The 21,923-nt window shown below is 34.4% G+C and overlaps 1 protein-coding gene across 1 annotated transcript in view; it reads right to left on the bottom strand.

Annotated features, from left to right (window-relative positions):
• Positions 1-176: 176 nt before the first annotated feature.
• Positions 177-21,923, bottom strand: part of LOC127962903 (potassium voltage-gated channel subfamily D member 1-like) — a 59,964-nt gene continuing 38,217 nt past the window's right edge. Inside the window, exons 3-7 of the mRNA XM_052562503.1 lie at positions 13,497-13,659; positions 12,244-12,327; positions 3,075-3,167; positions 2,734-2,972; positions 177-1,973 (exon numbers count right to left, since the gene is read on the bottom strand). Coding sequence (XP_052418463.1) covers positions 1,769-1,973; positions 2,734-2,972; positions 3,075-3,167; positions 12,244-12,327; positions 13,497-13,659 — 784 coding nt within the window. The 3' untranslated portion in view covers positions 177-1,768. The remainder of the gene's footprint in view (positions 1,974-2,733; positions 2,973-3,074; positions 3,168-12,243; positions 12,328-13,496; positions 13,660-21,923) is intronic.

Raw genomic sequence — 21,923 nt, 5'->3', positions numbered from 1 at the left:
ACATTGAAGATTAGCACTATAAAATATCAGATGGTGTCAGCAAATCTGAAGAAAAGACCATAATTGGTCAACATTCAGACATTTTTGTGCCATCATTGATATTCAATAATGACACATTTCAAACAAATGAACTGATGTGTATGTTTACATGTAATTGAGAGCCGACACACACCATGTTTTCTGAGTTCTGTTCACTTTATTTGTGGAATAGACTTTACACCTCTGTGCTTTATCTAACTCTTTAATCTCCTACCGGGAGCCGTTTCATCCAACACCCCCTACCGAAAATGAGCAGGTGCCTGACCAATTACTAAATTTACCACTTCACACTGCTTTATGAAGCTGGAGAGAAAAAAAGAGAGAGAGAGAGAGAGAGAGAGAAATAGACAGAACCAAAACGAACGTAAAAAATAAGTTTGGAAAAATGCTTGTAAACAGAGTAACAAATACTGTATATTTTCATCACAGTCAAGTGCAAATTTGCATTCCTCCTTTTTTGTACTAATTTCCATACATAATTGTATCTTTCATTTCTGTTCTGTACTTAAAAATAATTACACTATTATTGCCTGTCTCATTGCTGCTAATGATTTTTAAATAAACATTAACAGATGAGCTTTAAAAACAAATTTGAGAAATGCATCACTGGATCATTACATAGCCGTGTTCAATGCATAAGCTATTGTATAAAAATAGCTAGCTTGGTTTTAAAGGTTACACTTAATTACTAAGCCAAATGAAAAATAAGTTGAAGTGACTCTAATTACTGCAGTAAAACTCTATGACAGTGGTAAACGCCCTCCATTCGCTTTAAAATGCTATAGAAACCTTTCATTTTCCCATGGGAGAAAACACATAAAAATACCTACAACGGTATCCATGCATATCTGTGATCAAATAATACAAGTCCTTCCCAGTCACCCATCATACACACACGCACTCACACACACACTCATTGCCGACCTCAGATTTTTGCAAAGAACATGCCTGAATGTTTTTTTTTTTTCTGTTTATCGTTCTTTTTTTTTCTAATGTGCACATCTGGTGCAACACATTTGATCATTAATACTGTAAATATCGTCTTTTTTCATCGATGTCAAGAAAGAAAACGAGACAAACGAAATGGAGGTAAAAGAAGTACCATGCAAAAGTATGTGAGAGTAGCATGTTGGCGGCTCCATTCTCTGCCATGGTATCTACTATACAACAACATGCATGTTTGGGTCAGAGATCTCCTCATCTTATTTTGTGGGCTTTTGAAGATGCATGTGATCTAAAGAGGTATGATACAAATATTGGTACATATACACCACCTGCTTTATCTCGGCCATTGTATTTTTCCCTGAAAAGATCTACGGGTTTGATATATCGATGTACTTTACGATAATTTCCGCCTTTTGTAATCTCTCCTGCAACTGTATTACGCAGTGGACGTATAAGCATAATTCCTGCTTGTTGAAACATTGCATATCTTTAAAAGTAAAAGGCCTTCTGTGCCACTACAACTGCTGATTTATCGTAAAATGCGATTGAGTTCATCTTTTCAATCTCCCCCAAACGCGTACCGTCAGTCTTGCATGAATTGTCTGGGGTCACACAAAGCATGTCAGCTCATGCGAGTCCACGTCGAATTGACGATTTTGGAATGAAGCAGATTTGTTACGAGATGCACTTTGTCTTTTCTGTGGCGTTTGCGATCTTTCCTGGGAGAAGCCTGCATCACTTCCTTTCCTCTGTGCAGAAGGGGATGCTTATGTGCTCGTGGCGGTTATAAGGAGGAGATCTTCACTGTCTCATGGGTGAAGGAAGTAGGGCGAGAGTTGCGTAAGATTCCGGGAATGGCAGGAGAGGGCGGCAGACTCTCGTCAGGGGTGTTGGCGGGTGGGGTGGGTATACTGATTATAGCCGCAGTGAAATCCCGATCCTCACAGTTTAGCTTCAGGTCTTCTGTCCGGGCGTTGAGACTGGAGCGGCTGTTTGGATGCACACGTGCGCACGCATGCATGCGTACATGCATGGACGCACACACGTATGCACACACACCACACAAGAAAAAGTTATAGGTTAGATGAGATATCATCCTAAGTGTTACATAGTCATATACATAAAAAAAATAGTATAAAAATGACAAAAATATCAACTGTGACATAAGTCTAACAAGCTTTACTCAGAGTATAATTTTCTTTAGAATTTATTGTCAATTTTGTATTAAATATGGCCAACTTCATTTTTATAGGAATTATGTTCTATGACAAAAAAAGAAAAGAAAAAAGAGAATAATATATAATCTTAACAAACGTTAAGGAAAATGTCAAGAAATATGATTAAAGTTATAATAAAAAGGGGATTTCCTATGTTGGATAAAAATATTAATTCAAAACAAATATCATGTTTATTAATTACTATATGCATAAATATGAAAATAAAACATTTATAATCATTTAAAATATACCATTATTAAATATAAAAAAATTAAAAAGATATCTGAATTATTTGTATTTATGTAGCTTCCCCTAAATTCTATATAAATGACAAATCAATATAAATGATATTCACCTACTTTAAAATTGTGTTTACATTTTCATGAAACAATTACATATTTTTAATTATAATTTACTTCTATTACAGTAATGAGGAGTTTTTTTTATTGTAATAATGCCAAAATTCAAAATGGCTCTAATAAGACTTTTCATTATCTTTCATTAGAAATTCAATTTCTGTGTGATGTCGTACCTTTGGGGTCCAGAAGAGGTTTTGTGCACTTGCAGAGTGTCCAGCTCCTGCACGCTGCCCCGGCTGACGGATACGGTGGAGTTGGCGAGGCGGATGGCTCTTCGCTTAGCTCTGCGGGGGCAGCAGGATGTCGACACCCCCTGCTGGCTGGAGATGGAAGTGCTGCGGCTGGTGCGATAGCCCACCGACTCAGTCATACACATCTCACTGAAAGTCAGCTCATCTGTGAACTCATGGTTCTGTTGGAAATACAGGAGGAAATGCTTCATGCAGTTCTTCCTTTGGGACATTTTGAACAAGAAACATATTTTGTGTCCAGTGACAGACTGAGCTGCACTTACTGTAGTCTTTTCCAGACAATGCAGCAGGTGATGGTGCTGGTGCTCAAAGGAAGATCTGTTCTTCAGACACACAGCGTTGTCACTGCCTCGACCCTGAGAGATAAAAACACCACAAGAGTTTATTTAAGACGATCCATAAAAACCACGTTTTTAGATACCAGCAACTCACCTTAAAACATCAATCTAAAGTGAACACAAATCTATTTAAAGACACCACGATTATTTAAAGCCTTCAGAGGATGTTAACATCAGCATGACTTCAGGTTTATTTTTGTTAAAGAACAAAAGTTCACTTTTGTCAACTGTCATCTCCAATGTAGAATGCCTGGATATATATATATATATATATATATATATATATATATATATATATATATATATATATATATATATATATATATATATATATATATATATATATCCTCCTTATATGTATAATCTACAAAAATATTGCTATTTACTCATTATATTGATTAATTCCACAAAACAATTTTGTCCTCAAATTCAAGCTAAATTCTGTATAGATATAAATGTTCAAAAATATGTTGATGTATCTAGAGAGAGACAGAGAGGGAGCGAGAACAATATTTTATTTATTTACATACTGAGGCAAGTGCCGTATTATAATAAGAAATAACACTAAAAAGTTAAAATAATGTATAATTAATATTAATCTGATATACTTACCATAGCAACTGGCACATAATAATAATGCATTATGATGATTGTTTTTATTAATATCAATCCTGTACTCTGTACTTCATATATATATATATATATATATACACACACACAAATTATAGTCTTATTGTATTCTATATAAATATGTATTTTAATATAAGTTCAAAAGAACATTTATATGACAGAAAGCTTTGGTAATATTCTGAGTGTAGTTACTTTCTTTTATCTGTAACTTGGCCATTGTTTTTTTAATTAGATATTAAACAACACACAATATAATAAATATATATATATATATATATATATTTCTATAACTACAGTAAAAAAAAAAAATAATAATACAGACCAAATATGTACATGAAAGACTGCTAAATATGATCCAAAACAGCCAGCAATGTAGTAAGCAGTGACCATGTTTTGTGAATTTGGCATGCTGGGAGATTTAATTTCTGTTCCTGCCAAATTTGTTGCTATGATACATTTCAGAATGAGAGCAGCCGTTTCTGTGCACTTTAATACCATAATTCCTGATTCATTATTTAACTGCTTTCAACATGGCACTGGCTCACTGAGGGTTAAAAACATCATTGTCCTCATGTCACCTGTGATTTGACCTTGCTTCACCACTCATCTACCTCTCGAGACAGACCGCTGTCCCTGATGCCACACACACGTATCCGGTAACCTTTTTAACCTCTGGTTGTAAAACAATCACACACAAGGATGTTGTGTCCTGAAGAACAAGTCTCTCAAGAAAACATCAGTCCCAGCGTCTCCCTTTTATGCCTCCTGATATCATCTGGCCCCTGAGCACTTTGTAGCTCAAGGCAAGGTGGTTTATCGCATCTAGATGCAGCCCATCGGAGGCCTTTAAAGCAGCCGATCTTATCGAGAAAACAGAGGACAGGCTGTTCGGAGCGGCTCTGACAGCCGGGGAAGGAGCAAGGACGGCTCTGTCCTCCACGCAGGAAATGCCCCGTCAGCCGAAACCAAGGATGACTGAGGGAGTCTGGGCAGATAAGATCACCAATACCTGGACCTAAGCACAATTAGACTTGTTTTTGCAAAAACTAAAAGTCCCAAGTAGAATGGCATGACACAGCTACGTCGGCGAAAACATTCCAGAAAGTTTGATCACGTAGGACGCGAGTGGGAGCAAAAGGCAATTCCTCTTCTCAGATAGAAAAACTTAAACTTCTCAATCCATTTGTGGCCCACCAGAACCGAGACAACCAGGAACATAATACAAAGCATTTCACTCCCATCTAATTCAACACGGGAACTAGATTTAAAAACGCCCCAAAGCACAAGTGTGTGAGCAAACAAATTCTAGAGAGCTGTTTCAATAAAGGATCCACTATGTTATCTTGACTCGTAACAATGCGATACGTCCTTTGGTGCGGCACGAAAAGAGAAAATTAAAGAATCTCAATTTGTCTTAATCTAGTTCCTGTTTGGCCGAGGAACCCAAAGTGAATTTCCCTGCCACCCAATCACAGGTACGCCAGCAATAAATCCCAAATAAATACATTTCAGTCAAATCCACAGGCAGCAATACTCTCTTCCCGAACACTCCATCAGGAGAAGAGATTTGCCTCCCTGTGGAGAAACCTCAGAGGGTATTAAACCATCAATCACTGACAATTCCATTGTTAAAAAAGCGCTGATAGGGAAGTCACATTAACGACACAATTTTCTCAGTGGAGACAAGAGATACAGCCTTTGGATGACAGCACTACCTGTGATTAGCATTCTATGCAGAATGTACTGGTGTAAAAAAAAATAAAAAAACCTATGCATCACAGTGCAGTACTCCGAAAAGCTCCAAGGTTAGATAAGATCAAGAAATCCAGCAGGTCACTGGCTTTTGTAAATCATAACACAAACTTTTTTTAAAAAGATGATTACAATGCTGGAATTTTCCGAATTTTCTTCTAGGTAAAGTCAGATGAGTTAACTTAAATACAGGATTAAGTTAAATACGTTTACTCTTTAAAATGTATTATTATTAAAGTAAATATAATACTTATATTTAGTGGTGCTTAATAATGCAAGTATAATTATGATTAACAAAAAAATACTAATAATAATCATAATAAATCGTACTACTTATTATATACAAAATTATATTTAGTGGTGATTCCTAAGGCAATATATAATTTACTTAAAAATAAATAAACTATTATTGTTGCTGTTGCTGTATGTATTTTATTAATAATTTTATATTAATTTATAATGTCTTAACCACACTTAAAATGCTGTATTTTGCATGAAGTTATTTTGATGTATAATTTTATTTTAAATTCCTTTGAACATTTCCGACAATATATTATTGTTATTATTATTGAAATACACTATTAAATGTAGTGCCACTTACTTACAATTATAACTTATTAATAACGGGTTATTTATACATACACCACATAAACTTTTCCTAATGACCTTTCATCAAAGGACAAGACTCGCACAGACTCTTGAGTGCTGAATAACATTGTGCAGAGACAAAAGTAAGACCCAAGTAGAAATTCAAAGCCAGAACAGGCTGCAGAGTTGAAAAAAGCCTTCGTCTGGTTTATAAATAGCACTGCAGGCCTGTTAGTAATGGGTTTATAGATCCACGCTGAAAAAAAATACCCCTCTCACTCGGGGATTGTAAATATTGGATTATTGTGGGTTTCACAACCTGAGAAGATTCCGGAGAACTCTACCTGCTGCATTAGTAAAGACGCTCTGAATACAGCTACTTTTCCAGCGTGGTGAAGATGGATTTCAGCAGTGGGAAAAGGTGTGTTGATGGAAGAGAGCGCTGCTTTAATCCCTGCAGTTATGATCTGATAAACTGACAGGCCACGAGTCTGCGGCTGATACGATTTCAAGACCGACACACCACTAACACACACTTCAAAAAATCCTGCAAGCTGTAAATCCAGCTTTTAAGAAAGAGAAGAACATAAAATAAATTATCTAGCTTAGCTATCTGACAGCAGCGGTCAACATTCACTTTCATTTTATGGCAAAGATGATAAAGTCCTACACAACTGGAACAAAATGAGGGTGAGTAAATAATGACAGAACTTTCTTTTTTGGGTCAACTATCCCTTTAATCTTAAAGCTGCAGTAGGTAACTTTTGTAAAAATATATTTTTTACATATTTGTTAAACCTGTCATTATGTCCTGACAGTAGAATATGAGACAGATAATCTGTGAAAAAATTCAAGCTCCTCCAGCTCCTTCCCAGTGGTCCTATTGCCATCTGCAGTTACGGACCGCTCATGGTAAGAAAACAACCAATCAGAGCTGCGGTCTGTAACTTTGTTTGTGTTCAAAATGTAGAAAAATGTATATAATAAGTGAGTACACCATGAACCCATTTTCCAAACCGTGTTTTTAGCTTGTCCTGAATCACTAGGGTGCACCTATAATAAGTGTTTATATTCGGACTATTTTAGATTGCTTCGGGGGTACAGCGGCAGAGTAACCCAGTACCTTTGTGATTCTTCATAGACATAAACAGAGAGAAGTAGTTCCAGCTACGATGTTCTTCCGCAAGACGCAAGCAGTTCTGTTTATTAACCGCTAGAGCATCAAAAGTTACCGACTGCAGCTTTAAGAGACCTTTAAATTGATTATGAATGGGTGCTAAGTAAGTAAAATAGTACTTTTTAGGTTAAACTTTAAAGGTTATTTTACATAAATATATTTTCATTTAAGAATGTTTAAATATGTGTACTGGAACACATGATTAAATACTAAGTAAGGAAAGATGTTTACAGTGCTACACGGTTTGCACAGCAAATGATAAAACATACAATCCAACACACTTTGACTAAATGACATGAGCCTAGCAACACCCTAACAACAACCCAGAACACCTTAGCATCATGCTGGCATGTCTGCATTATCATTCACCATAATTTCTTCAGAAAGCATAGACTAATAATAAGGTTTGCTCTTATTCTTTCGTATTCTTTAAGTAACTTTGGATTTATGTTTAACAAATTGGAAAAACCATACACTGTTATTTACACAATGTATCTTCATTTTCCACTCTTAACTGTGAAGTAGACTATTCAGAATGTATTACAAGAGCAACACGATCAACGACAAGCACAGGAAACACACCCTGGAGCAAGAGGAACTGCAACGAGTGCAATAATTACATAAACCACAGAGAGACACAGATATTTAAACAGGTTTGTTTTCCCCGGGATGGCAATTACTGCAGAATAATGATAAGCAGGGCTTCCTCAAAGGCAGTGATTGGAAAAGGGCAAGATATTGTTTCTATTGGAATAAACCTTGTACTTAATATCACTTAATGCAGAGGAGAAAATCCCATTTGAGGATTTTAAGGGGATAGTTCACCCCAAAATGAAAATTCTGCCATCATTTACTCACACTCGTGTCATTCCAAACCTTGTGTTCCACAAAAGGAAGAAAGTCTTTTTTTTTTCTTTTGTGGAACATAAAAGAAACATTGAAGAATGAAGAATGTTGGTTTCAGTTTCAGTTCCCATTGACATGCTTTGTAAAATACTATGCAATGGGAACCAAAATGATTTGGTTTCCAACATTCTTCAAAATATCAGGATTTAAAAAACAAAACAAATAAGCATAGAACACAAAAGAAGATATTTTGAAGAATAAACTTTTGTGGTTCCCTTTAACTTCCATTGTATTGACAAAAAATACTATGTATACATGGTATTCTACGTCAACTGATTGTTTGGTTACCAACAATCTACAAAATATAGATATTTTTTCCAAATACTTTGGATGACAATGGGAGCTGAAACTTTTTGGAAAAAAAGAATTGCATACAGGAACACAAAATAAGATATTCTGAAGAATGTTGGTAACTTAACAGCTTTGGTTCCCATTGATTTTGGCTCCCATTGACTTAATAAATACATATATATATATATATATATATATATATATATATATATATATATATATATATATATATATATATATATATATATATATATATATATATATATATATATATATATATATATATATATATATATATATATATATATATATATATATATATATTATGGAACCCAATGGGAACCAAAACTATTTGGCTATTGAAATTCTTCAAAATATATTTTGTGTTAGGTGGAAATAAATAAATTCAGAGGATATTTTGTAGAATGTTGGTAACCAAACAGTTGTTATTCCCATTCAGTTCCATTGTATGGGCAAGAAAATACTATGAAAGTCAATGGGAACCAAAACTGATTGATTATCAACATTCTTCAAAATATCCTCTTCTGTCCTCAGCAGAAGAAAATAAATGCATACATTAACACAAAAGATATTTTGCAGTATGTTGGCAACAGTTTTGGCTCACCATATGAACCAAAAATACTATGGAAGTTAACTGAAATGGTTATCAGCATTCTTAAAAAATAAATTCATTTGTGTTCAGCAGAAGAAAGAAAGTCATGAAGTTCTCTCAATGACATAAGGGTGGGTAAATGATGACAGAATTTTCATTTTCTCATAGCGTACCCACATGCCGGAAGGAGAAAGAAAACCTGTTGAAATACTTTTCAAACTGCTGAATCATACTGTGATAAATTGCTTCATGATAATTGCTTCAGGACAAAGCTACATTTTCCTAGATCTCCAGTTCTTACAGGTCTCCAGATGGTGTAGTTACGGCATCTACCAGCAGGAGGCTAACTGAACTGTACTAACCTGAACCTGACCCCTTGACAAAAAATGCCTGGGGGTTATTACCAAGATAAGCATCAAGTGAACCGACTCACCTTAAAGGTTCTCTGTAATTACTACCGTGCATCCCATCTGTCCGGCATCACCTGCCTTTCATTCCCTGTTGTTAATTGCTATTTCCTCACAGCAAGGACGAGGCACCCTGGGCACAGCCCTCAAACACGTTTAGCTGACTCTGAATGTCAGTGGCCATATGAAAAAGCTGTTATTACAAGGACCCTGTGGGACTGATGCATTCTCAAAGGCCAACTGACTGACCTTTACATGTACTGTAACACTGTCTGATGAGATCGGAAAGACCATATGATCGTTAATATCTCAGAAATCTGTTCTGTGCTTAGCAGCACGCTGGCAGCTGAATAATATACTGTACTTTTTACGAGCTGCTGTGTTAAGCTTTAATGACCCTCTGTGTCATGCTGTGAATATGAATACTTTGATGCTGGAGCTGGAGCTTTTTCTTGTTGCTGGGTTCTACTGTAATTTAATGTGTTGTATTAAACTTTTATAGTTTTATGCTTTTAAGATCTGAGGAATCAGATTTGTGTTGCAGTTCTGAGCTGTGAATGTTTCAGATTATTAATGGACAAATACATTTTGATGAATTAAAGATGACTGAGCTATGGCAATTTATAAACAGAATGAAAATAAATTTACCCTCATGCTTTTTCAAAGCTGTAGGACTTTATTTTTCCATGCAAAGTGGGTGAAAATCTGGGTATATTAGGGTGTGTAAACAACATTGAACCCCTTTCACTTTCGTTGCATTGTATTGTCACTACAAACTACAGTACATGATTCATTTTTATGCAGAACATACAAAACAAAGCAAAACAAAAATAAAAACTACAACAAATATGGAAATTTGGAGTGCATCAACACTGGTCCCCATTGACTTTCAATGTATGGACGAAAAAAACTTTTTTCAAAATATCTTCTTTTATGTTCCACAAAGAGTCATAATTGCATGTAGTGAAGTGAAAGTGAATGTCTACAGTAATAATGAAATTTTTTCTTTAGAACACATACACAAAAAATATATTTTTAAGAATTTTGGGCCCCAAACACACACACACACACCCACACCCACACACAAAATCTTAATTTGTGTTCCATGGAAAGAAAGTCAGTTTTGAATCAACATGAAAAAAAAACCATATATATACACATGCATACATATACATATATACATACATACATGGTACCTGACTTACTTTCTTTCTGTGGAACACAAATAGATAATGACAAAATTAGTATCTTCAGGTGAACTATCCTTTTGAGTATACGGAGCAAAATGTATGTATGCACATTACAGCTTTGCCAGTAATATGCATGAAATGTTGTGAGATTTTTCATTTTTAAATTTGCTGTCAGACGAGATGATACTGTTAGCCTCTAAACCGAAATCCATCTTATTATGGAAGATACAATATCAAACATTTCTGCTGGAGAATCATTGCAGCATCTATTACACTCTATGTAAGCAGACACAATACTGACTGTAGTTGAGAGAACACTTAACGATTCTTTCAACAATACAACTTCCCAGAATACACATACAAATATTACCGTCTATATCTCCATATATCTCTGTGTATCTTTTAATGATTTGATGTCAGGCAAAGACAGTCAAAAACTAGTTCTTCTTGGATGTGCTCAGTGAGCCAGACTGTTGTTCTTCAGATCAATTCAATATAGTTCACAGCAAAAGCAAAGTTCTGTTATCATTTACTCACCCTCCTATTGTACCAAACTCGCATGACTTCCTTTCTTACAGAAAAGAGACATTCTGAAGAATTTTAATCAGAAGCTCCAAAAAGGTCAACAAGCATAAAAAGTATCATAAAATTAAATTCACATGATTTTTGTGCTATAATTAAAGTCTTCTGAAGATATGGGATAACCTTGTGTTGAGAACAGACTAAACCTTTATTCAAACTTTGCCTGTTTATTTTACAAGCTTGATTTGATGTAAATGATGCATTTTTTTTATTTTTTTATTTTTTTTATTTTAGTGCATAGGTTTTGAGTCGGATTTGTTTTATTCAGCAGGAATCCATTAAATGAATCAAAAGTCCCAAAGTTACAAATAATTTTGGTTTCAAATTTCCATTCATCAAAAATATCAAGCATCACACCTGTGATCAACAACAATAATAATAATAACAATAATAATAATAGTAAATGTTCCTCGATGATCAAATCTATATATTAGAATGATTCCTGATGGGATCATGTGACATTGAACACTGGAGTAATGAAGTTGAAAATTCAGTTTGGCATCACATGAACAAATTCAATTTTATAATATATTCAAATAGAAAAGAGTTATTATAAATCATAACATTTTACAATATTGCTGCCATTTTACTGTATTTTTTTAATCAAATAAATGCAGCATAAAAGAGCATTTGTGCAAGCATCAGAGACTTTCAGAAGCATTAGAAACTTACTGACCCAAGCTTTTGAATAACTGTGTGCATGAAGTCTGCATACACACAAATAAAATTCAAAAAAGAAGTTCAAATAATTTTTAGTGTGTCCTCAAAGCCACTAGTAAAATGGATTATATGTACTACGTATTTTGGCCCTTTTTGGAGCATGACAGTTCCTGACCACTGCTGTCCTCAAAAATTCCTCTTTTATTTTGAAGCAAGGCAGTCATAACTCGAAGGAGCAACATGGGGGCGAGTACATGGTTACACTGTTTTTAGACTACTCATGAAAAAAAAATCTCACCTGAAATCCCCCTTCTTCTTTGTATTGTAGGAAGGCATTGGTGGTTCCCTTCTTGGCCAAGCGAATCCTGGCCAGTCTGACTTTCTATAAAACAGAAGAGAATTTATCTGAATCGATACTGTCAGCACTTGTTTCACACACAACTGCAATGATGCCAGTAAGACTGTTTAGTTATGAAATATCTATACAGTTACTGTTATTTTTGGCCTTTTGGCCAAAATTTTAATTCTGTTATAATTTACTCATCCTCAAGTTGTTCCAAACCAGTACAAGTTTATTTTAAGCACAAAAGATTCAGCCAAGTATGGTGACCCATACTCAAAAATTCGTGCTCTGCATTTAACCCATCCGAAGTGCACACACACAGAGCAGTGATAACACACACGCACACTGTGAACACACACCCGGAGCAGTGGGCAGACATTTATGCTGGGGCACCCGGGGAGCAGTTGGGGGTTCGGTGCCTTGCTCAAGGGCAACTAAGTCGTGATATTGCCGGCCTGAGATTCGAACCCACAACCCTAGGGTTAGGAGTAAAACTCTCTAACCACTAGGCCACAACTTCCCACAAATAAGAACAACTTTCTTTTGTGGTAAGTAAAATAATTAAACTAATACAGGTCTGGAAAAACTTGAGGATGTGTAAATTCTAACAGAATTTTTATTTTGGGGTGAACTTTTAACTGGTTAAACTCAGCATAGTCCAGTGCATCAAAACACTATGAAACCAGTTTAAACCAGATAATGTTTCTAGGCTTTTGCAAATATTCATTTTTTCCATTGTTGTTTCGGATTTCTGCCTCCGCTCACTACGTCGTAATCCAGTCAATAAAGCATCCAATCACATTCTTGATTTGGCATAGCATTCAACTAGGGATGTCATGATAAGTTTTAATAATTGTTTGAACTAGCACCTCATGACTACACCACATTATATACGATAAGCTGCAAAAGACACCGCGGCAAGTGGAATGTAAAAAACATGGTGTCATTAGTGAATGTAATTATAAAAAATATAATGAGTGACATATTGCATCAACAAAAATTATTGAGGTCATATATATATATATATATATATATATAGCGTGATAAGTCGATTTACTGATTATTGCGACAGGCCTACATCCAACTCTATCATATATTTCTAATTGAAAAACCTATTTTGCAAAGACTTAATTGTGGAGGAATTAGTTCTTAAAACCAAAATAATATCCAGAACAAATCTAGACTGAGATGAAGCGGTCATGTAGTACCTGCTGGGCTCGCATCTTGTCCGCTCTCTGGTTCTGATGGTAGATTCGGCTGAAGTTGGACACGATGACGGGTACAGGAAGGGCGATAACCAGCACGCCACTGAGAGAGCAGATAGAGCCGAAGATCTTTCCAGCGATGGTGTTTGGAACCATGTCTCCATACCTGCAACAAACACCAACGTCAGTCAAACACTTGACAACTCTATTTGTGTGTGTGCTTGCTATGTGTGTGTGTGTGTGTGTAGAAGACAATGGCAATTTGTGTAAATATAATTACGCTTATTTAATGATAAATGCTTGCTTAGAATCTATTTTGCAGTCACATTTAATGTAATTGTGTAAATGAGTTTATAAAAGTGCATGCATATTTCAATTCGCAAGGCTCCAAAGCTCATCTCTGAGACCCCTGGGGCTCTAAAAGACCCCTAACACATCCCATTACCCATGTTTAATAGCAAAATATACCATCATAGAATTGCAGAATGCTATTAAAGTGATGTGCTTCTCATAAACACTCACACACACCGCAGCACTGCAGCAGCCATAATCAGCGCTGTCCTCCTACACACTGCATGAGGGTTAATTCATTTTGAGGAGTTGTCATGGTTAAGATGTAACACTATAGGTATGTTTGTTTATGATATTATTCATATGATTTTTTACAGTATGCATACTGTGTACAATATACACATTTTCTATATGCATGCAATTCCTGGATGGCATTTGCAAAGGTATACAGTTTACAACCAGAGCACACTGTGAAATACTATATTCTAAAATATTCTATATATTCTACATATATATTCTACAATGCAATGCACTCAGTTTGACTTTGCATTTCAAACAACTGTGATTTTTTTTACATTCTTGTCTATTATTTGATCTGTTTGGATTACTATTGGATAATTACATTATACCATACTATTCATACTATTATTAATATGCAATATAAAGAAAAATACAAGTAAATGTACTCAAAATAACATTTATAAAGTCAATGAAAAATGGAAATTTAATGACTGAATAAAGAGCTTAAATTAAACAGAATTCATTAGAACATTACTAGTGTTCAAAGATGAAATTCCTGTTTACACACACACACACACACACACACATATATATATATATATATATATATATATATATATATATATATACAATAATTTACAATATTTCAGTAAATATTATTTACTTAAATTGTCTACAAAAAAATTGAACAACATTTTAATGGGAAAATATTTAAAATATATATATATATGAAATTATAATTTACATTTTCATTAAAATTAAAGACTAGACTAAATTCTTTCTTAGACATACATACATCAAAAATAATAAAGTGTCTCTTTTCAGGATGTGTTATATACAATCAATTAAAATCCCTAACCTTAAAATAAATCCTACTGCTTCACCTACTACATTAAAACTGTAATTTCTTTCCCAAATAAATTGTTCATTACTTTCTGAAATAAAATTTAAGCTAGCTCTTTTTCTTAATGACTTATTTTTACTTAGTCATGTATGACTTATAATTAAACCACCAAATTTTTCAGTTAAAATCAAATCAAGTCATTCAATAAGTACTCATTCTGGATTAAGCAAGTTCTGAAAGCTGAACGTTTTGTATTTTTTATAGCAAGGTGCATCAAACTTTTTTATAACTCAAACAAGCAAGAAAAATATGAAAAAAAAAAAAAACAATAAAATCCATAGCTGCAGTTTTTGGATGGTGGGGAATGAAACGGCCATAGCACAATTATTCACAGCTTTACAAGCAAATAGCAATACTTTTGAAATGTAATTTTCTGATGTTTCTGAAAGGGTCCTGGTGCGATAAACATTTCTCTGAGGTGTACTCTGCATTTTGGATCAGTCGCTGACAACAACACAACAAAAGAGAGAGAGAGAGAGAGAACGCAATCATCATACGGCACATTCATATTCACATCATGTTCCATCCCTTCACAGGAGACCGATCTGCAGGTGGCGTAAATTAAACCAATATTTGTTTTTACAGCGGTGTTGATGTTCTGCACTTATATCCTGTCTACAGCATCACCAGAACGAAACTGTCTGAACACTTTTCTTCAATAATACAGACAGTACATGCAAATCAAAACTCGGATACATTTTTTTGGAGTTGTGACATAAGTAAGGTTTTAGCTGAAGTGACTTGCACTACTACAGTCAAACTATATATTTTATCAGTTCAAGCATTCCCTGGGAATCAAACCCGTAACCTTGATGTTGCTAGCACAGTCATCTACTCTTTGAGCAACAGGAATGCTATATAAGACACTCAGGGTTGTGCATTATAGAGATTTGACCATGGTTAAGATGTGTGGTCAGCAGAATCAGGTACAATTCTGAATTTAAGAACGTATTCTCTTTCATTCAATGAGTGGGAATTTAAATTTGAATAACAGGAAAAAGATTTGAATAACAGGAAAAAGAGTTTACTGAACTGCAATTCAAAGAAATGTAATTTCTCTAATACAGGTTTTTCAGTAAAACTAATTATATACAATATTATAAAAATACAAAGCAGCCAAGGGACAAGGTGATGGGTAAGAAATATGAGCTCTAAGGGAATTTTTTTTATTATTATTTTTGCGTGAACAATACAAAATGTTTGCATTTTCCAGAGAAATGTTGACCCTGTTTGCAATACTTTTGAGTTTTTTGCAAATGCAAAGTTTCATAGGGGAACACAAAATATATTTTTTTCCTCCCATATATATATATTCTATCTTCATGTCTCTTTAAGGGTACTGTATGAATATGCAAAATTATGAACAAATAATAAATTAATTAATTAAAATGATAAATTAAATACAATTTTAACCTTTATGCTACTAATAATGCTTATTTATTGCTTAAAAACCTTTTTTCATTCATAAATCTCATTCAAGCCTTTGTTAAATAAAAATAAAAAAAATCGCTGAATATGTCATGTCACCAATTACCATAACCACCAAATAAATAAAAAAATGAACCATCCACTTTTGTTGCATGAACCAAAACATTTGTTTGTGTTGCACAGAAGTAAAATAAAGGTGAATGCAAAATTACTTGGGGGAATGCAAATCATTAGCAAAGGGACTAAATGTATTTTCCCCTCATTAAAATGTTTTTTTTTTTTGTTCAATCACCATGTCTTATAAGGAGATCCATTTAAATATAATATCATAAAAAATAAATTGTTAATAAATATGTATTTAAATGAATTGTTACTTAAAATAAATATGAGTAATTATTTTTATTCATAGAAAAAAATATTCTCTCATAAATAATTTTGCAAACAAAGCAAAGAATCTCTGGGACCAAAAATGCCCTTTAGTGCTTTACAGAAGAAGGATAGTGTAAAACAATTAATGAAAAGCACTGAAAAAAGAAAAAGGAAAAAAAATATATTTCACCCACCCTTGTAATCGTTTTCCATTGCCATGTCTTAATAGGGATTGCATTTAAATATATTAAACAATGCATAAATTATTAATAATTTTTTTTATAAAAGAACCTTTATTAAATTTAATTAAAATGTGACATTTTGTTTTACTAATTATGTTTACTTATAACTTAGAAAAACAAACATTTCTCTCACACTTCAATTTAAAAAAAGCCAAAAGACATCAGTTCTCATGCGTCTTTTGTTAAATAAACCAAGTAAATTCCAAGACCAAAACATTTCCTTCACAGAAGAAAAGCAACACTGAAGTCAAATGACATGAGTCATTAAATCATGGCAGAATTAGTATTTTTATTCCTTTAAGTGCTATTACAGACTACAAAATCTCCAATACAATACAATCTACAATATCTCCCTTCTATACAGCAGTAATCATATGCCATATCCATGTGGACATGTTCTTTACGGTCTCTCCAGAGATCAGGAACAATCTCTTTAGAAAGATTCCAGTAAAAGCAGTCACATCCAGGCCTGTCACCAAAATCAGACCAGGACTCACAATTATGTTTTATTGACACATTCCAGCATTCCTCATTTTTCAGGCCCTCAGTACACACTACACTCCTGGGACTAATCTACATCGGCCTGGCCCCTTAATCTTGTTTCCAACTGGTAAACGTCCAAATTCTGGCATCGGCAGATGGCCCCGGGTGCACAAGGAGGGCAAGAAGCAGATATAGATTTGTACAATGACAATGCCTATTATCTCTCCAATGATTCTTCGTTTTCTTGATCTCTGAACATTCATTCTGTTGTCTACTATTGTTATTCAGCTATAAAGCAGAGATCAGCAGTTAGTGAGGAGGAAAAAAATAACCTTTGCAAGAGCAAAAACATCATTACCTACATGAGGTGGATGCTGATAACTTTGAAACATAAAACTGCTACATAAACAGTAAAAGTAGCTCCGAAAAGGACAGGTAATGTAACAAGGCCGCATCGTATTTTTTATTATGCAGTGTCAATTAATGCATCGTTCAGGCATTATCCAGGAGAGCTCACTATCCCTTTAATTTTCCCATAATAGAAAGTCTTAGACAGACGTCCCCTGGGCAAGAACGAGGCTGCCTGGCCTAGATGCCGGTCTGGAAAGGGGTCAAGGAGGTTTGTCAGAAGTTCACGGAGAACATTGAGCAGAAATGGGACGGAATATTAATTGGCGACAGCATGGAAAGGATCAGAGGGAAAACAGCAAACAGTTGTTTTCATGACTGCTGATGCTGAGTTTTTCCTCCCTTCCTGAGGTGCTAGTGCTGGGACGTCATGCTTACTCTCTCACTCTCTCTCTCTCTCTCTCTCACGGAAATCTTGCTGGAGATAAAGGGATGATTAGGTACAGGAGGACAGAACTTACAGAGCCCAAAATACAGCTTCCTCAAACATGTCTTTCCCTGCGAATCTGATACAATCCTGTTTCCCTGGCCTTGAAACATGACATCACTTTAAACTCGGCAAAACTCAGCTATGAATAGAAGCGGTTGCACAATCGCAATTAGGAGCATGTCATCCTGAAGTCCTTCACAGCATCAGGAGTACACCATCATGGCGTAACACACAAGGGCAATGTGCTGAAATACCAGCTGATGTATTGCTTGCTGCATGGTACAGTATCTACATACTGTATACGTGTTATTAAAAAAAACAGCACACTCTTAAAAATAAGGGCTCTTTTTTGCCATTGATGGTTCCATGAAGAACATTTACATCCATGGAACCTTTCCACTGGACAAAAGTTTCTTATAGTGGAAAAAAGGTTACTAAGATCATTAAAATGTTCAAAAGAAATATGGTACTTTTGAGAACTGGTCACTGAAAGGCTTGTTGTGAAACCACAAAATTGTTCCTTTACACTCTTTAATTAAATTAAAGGTTCTTTATTGGCATTGATGGTTCCATAAAGAACCTTTAACAACATCAATGGAACCATATCATTTCACATTTTTAAAATTTACTTTAAAAATCGTTCAAGAACCGACCACTGAAAGGTTCACTGGGGAACCGAAATGGTTCTTCATTGGTGCAGCTGCGAAAAAAACCCTTTGAACGCATTATTTTTAAGAGCTTATCTCACCTTAATCATGATTGCGAATAACAAATTGTGCATTTCTGTAACGGAGTCTCTGACTGAAAGTTTGTTTTTGCATGGTGATGCATTAATTCCACTAGGAGTTGATATTCATGACAACTACCAGTGCAATATAACGCAAGCAAAAAAAATGTTGAGTATCTTTAAACCAACGATGTCTAATGTCGTTTAATTTCCATGACAACCTCTGAAAAAAAAAAAATGTTTTGTATATGTATATTCGGTGCTCTATACATTTCAAATATAGTATATATTTCAAGCAAACCAAACATTTGCACAATATGCACAGAATACATACTGCAGAATGGTAGTATGCTCCTCTGAACATGCACAAACATATACCTGACCAGCAGTGGGAGGTCAAGGGTTAACTGGTGAATGGGTGGTTTTTATCTGCTGGTGGAAATCGAGGAGGCTCAAGCATAGATTACATGTGGAAACACAGCTTCATGGATTCCAGCCGTGCCATTTAGTTTTTTTACATTTCATTTATCATCAATCTCCGTCTTTTTTAAAACTCTCATTTGGCCCTGTCTTCACATTCCCTCTGTAGCTAGTCTGTGTCTGCACTCAAGTCTCAAGACAAATACACACCTCTGATTGCATTCACATTGCATTCACCTGTGCTACTGATGGAATCAACGTTCTGACAGTATGCAAATTCTCTGACAGCAGACATCTAAAGCTTAAAATTCAAGCAAAGCTAACAGTGGACATGTCAATATTACGTTTTCTACTTAATTCGTAATTGAAGTGTCAGCTATTATTAAGTACATAGCAAAAAGTATGACTTTGAATAGATTAAAAAGAGGGGGGGGGGTGCAAACCATTCATCTCAATGGCTTGCACATTCAGTCCTGGAAGTATCTGATTTAAATTTTGCTGTCATTGCACAAGAGTTTTCCCCACATACAGATAACAGGGAACAAATATATGTGCATGTTAAGATTTTAAGACTCTCCAAAACACTACTATTATATATAAAAATATGCATTCTGATTATTGCATTATTGTTTTACTTAATCACATTTTACATTTTTCACAAAATTTGAACAAATTAAAACAATAATAATAATAATCTGAATGTCTATATATAACATACTTATATATACTTATATACTGTATATATTTTTAAGCCATTATACAGAGAATACACTAAATAATAATAAAAATAATAATAATAATAATAACAACAATAAAAAAATCTAAATTCAGAGTCACATGATCCTTCAGAAATCATTCTAATATGCTGATTTGGTGCTCAAGAAACATTTGTATTACTATCAGTGTTAAAAAGTGTTATGTAGGTTTACATTTTTGTGAAAACTATTGTGAAAAATAAATATTGTGAAAACAATTTAGCATAAGCCAGGATTATTTAATTAATAGCATTTATTTGGTATTTCCTAACCACTGGAACCCGGTCTTAAAGATTTCAGTTAAGTCTTACAAGCACAACAAGTCAACATTAATGCAACTTTGATGTTTTGATTACCTAGGCAATTTAAAAACATCAAGTAATGAATATGATGGCAGCCGCACAACAAGTTTTGCTCAGCAAGATAACGCCCGTGTAGACAAAGCACAGACCATGTAAGCCTGACACATACATTTTAATTGTACATAAAATATTCACGAGGCGTCCGCCTACAATTACAAACTCGGCGTTTGCAGGATGTGCATGTACCATAAACTCTGAAACACTCTCTGATTAAACATAACAGTTCATTTAGCACACTTCACGACTGAATACATCAGCCGTCGGGCCTGACAGCTAAACCGTACAAAACAGAAATGAATGTGTTTTGACTCGGCCAACGATTACGCCTGACAGTCCATATTATCAAGCACAAGTCTTCTCCAGCTGACAGGCTCTTGCTAAGCAACTGACATGTCCAAAACTGCCACTTGACATGCCAAAAGTTCCCTGTTCAAAGGCCGATCTCCCAAATCCTTCCCACTCAGATTTAATCACATTTAAGTAATTACTTCAATTATGAATGGGCAACTGTCAGGGCGTGCTGAAAATTAAATGAGGTGCTGAAGTTTCCACATAGTGTGTTAATATCATTAATCATCCCAGCTTAGCAACACCTGGTTACCCTGAGCATGCTAAATGCTCATAGAGCCTGTGTATCATTCACCGCTAGTACAGATCGCCATTACCTTTGGATAAACCTGAGATGATCGAGTGTTCTGCGCTATATCATGTAGCTATTGTCTGTATGATTATTTAAGCCATGTAACCGCATCGGTATATATAATTCGGAGAAAAGAAATTATATTTTGGGAACCAAGTCTAGAGTAAGAACCAGTCAAGGATATATTGACTGGATTATTGCATCATGAATAATGAATATTATGTAAACACATACACAGCCCATAGACTAATTTAATTAGGATGCTTTTTAAACTAATTTAAACAGCCCACTCCCAACATGGAGAAAAAAAAAATATATATATATATATATTTATATATATATATATATATATATATATATATATATATATATATATATATATATATTCTCATTTATCTATTAGGACTTCAGATCCTATAATTAAGAGTTATCTTGATATCTAAATCTTATTTATAACAATTGCAACTTTATTTCTAATAATTAAGACTTTACATATCACAATTGGGACTTAAATCTCACACAAAGTGACTTCATATCTCACAATCACAATTCTGTTTTATAATGTGACTTGATTCAAATCTCACACAATGTGACTTTATAGCTTATGGTACGACTTCATCTCTCACGAATATAATTATTTCTTATTGTGAAACTCAAAAAAAAAAAATTCCAACTAAGAAATCTTAACTCACGATGTCTTTAAATCTCATAAATTAAAATAAATTAATAAA

Source organism: Carassius gibelio, chromosome B8 (genome assembly GCF_023724105.1).
Source record: "Carassius gibelio isolate Cgi1373 ecotype wild population from Czech Republic chromosome B8, carGib1.2-hapl.c, whole genome shotgun sequence".
Classification (NCBI taxonomy): domain Eukaryota; kingdom Metazoa; phylum Chordata; class Actinopteri; order Cypriniformes; family Cyprinidae; genus Carassius; species Carassius gibelio.
This window is presented reverse-complemented; position numbering and strand designations above follow the sequence as displayed.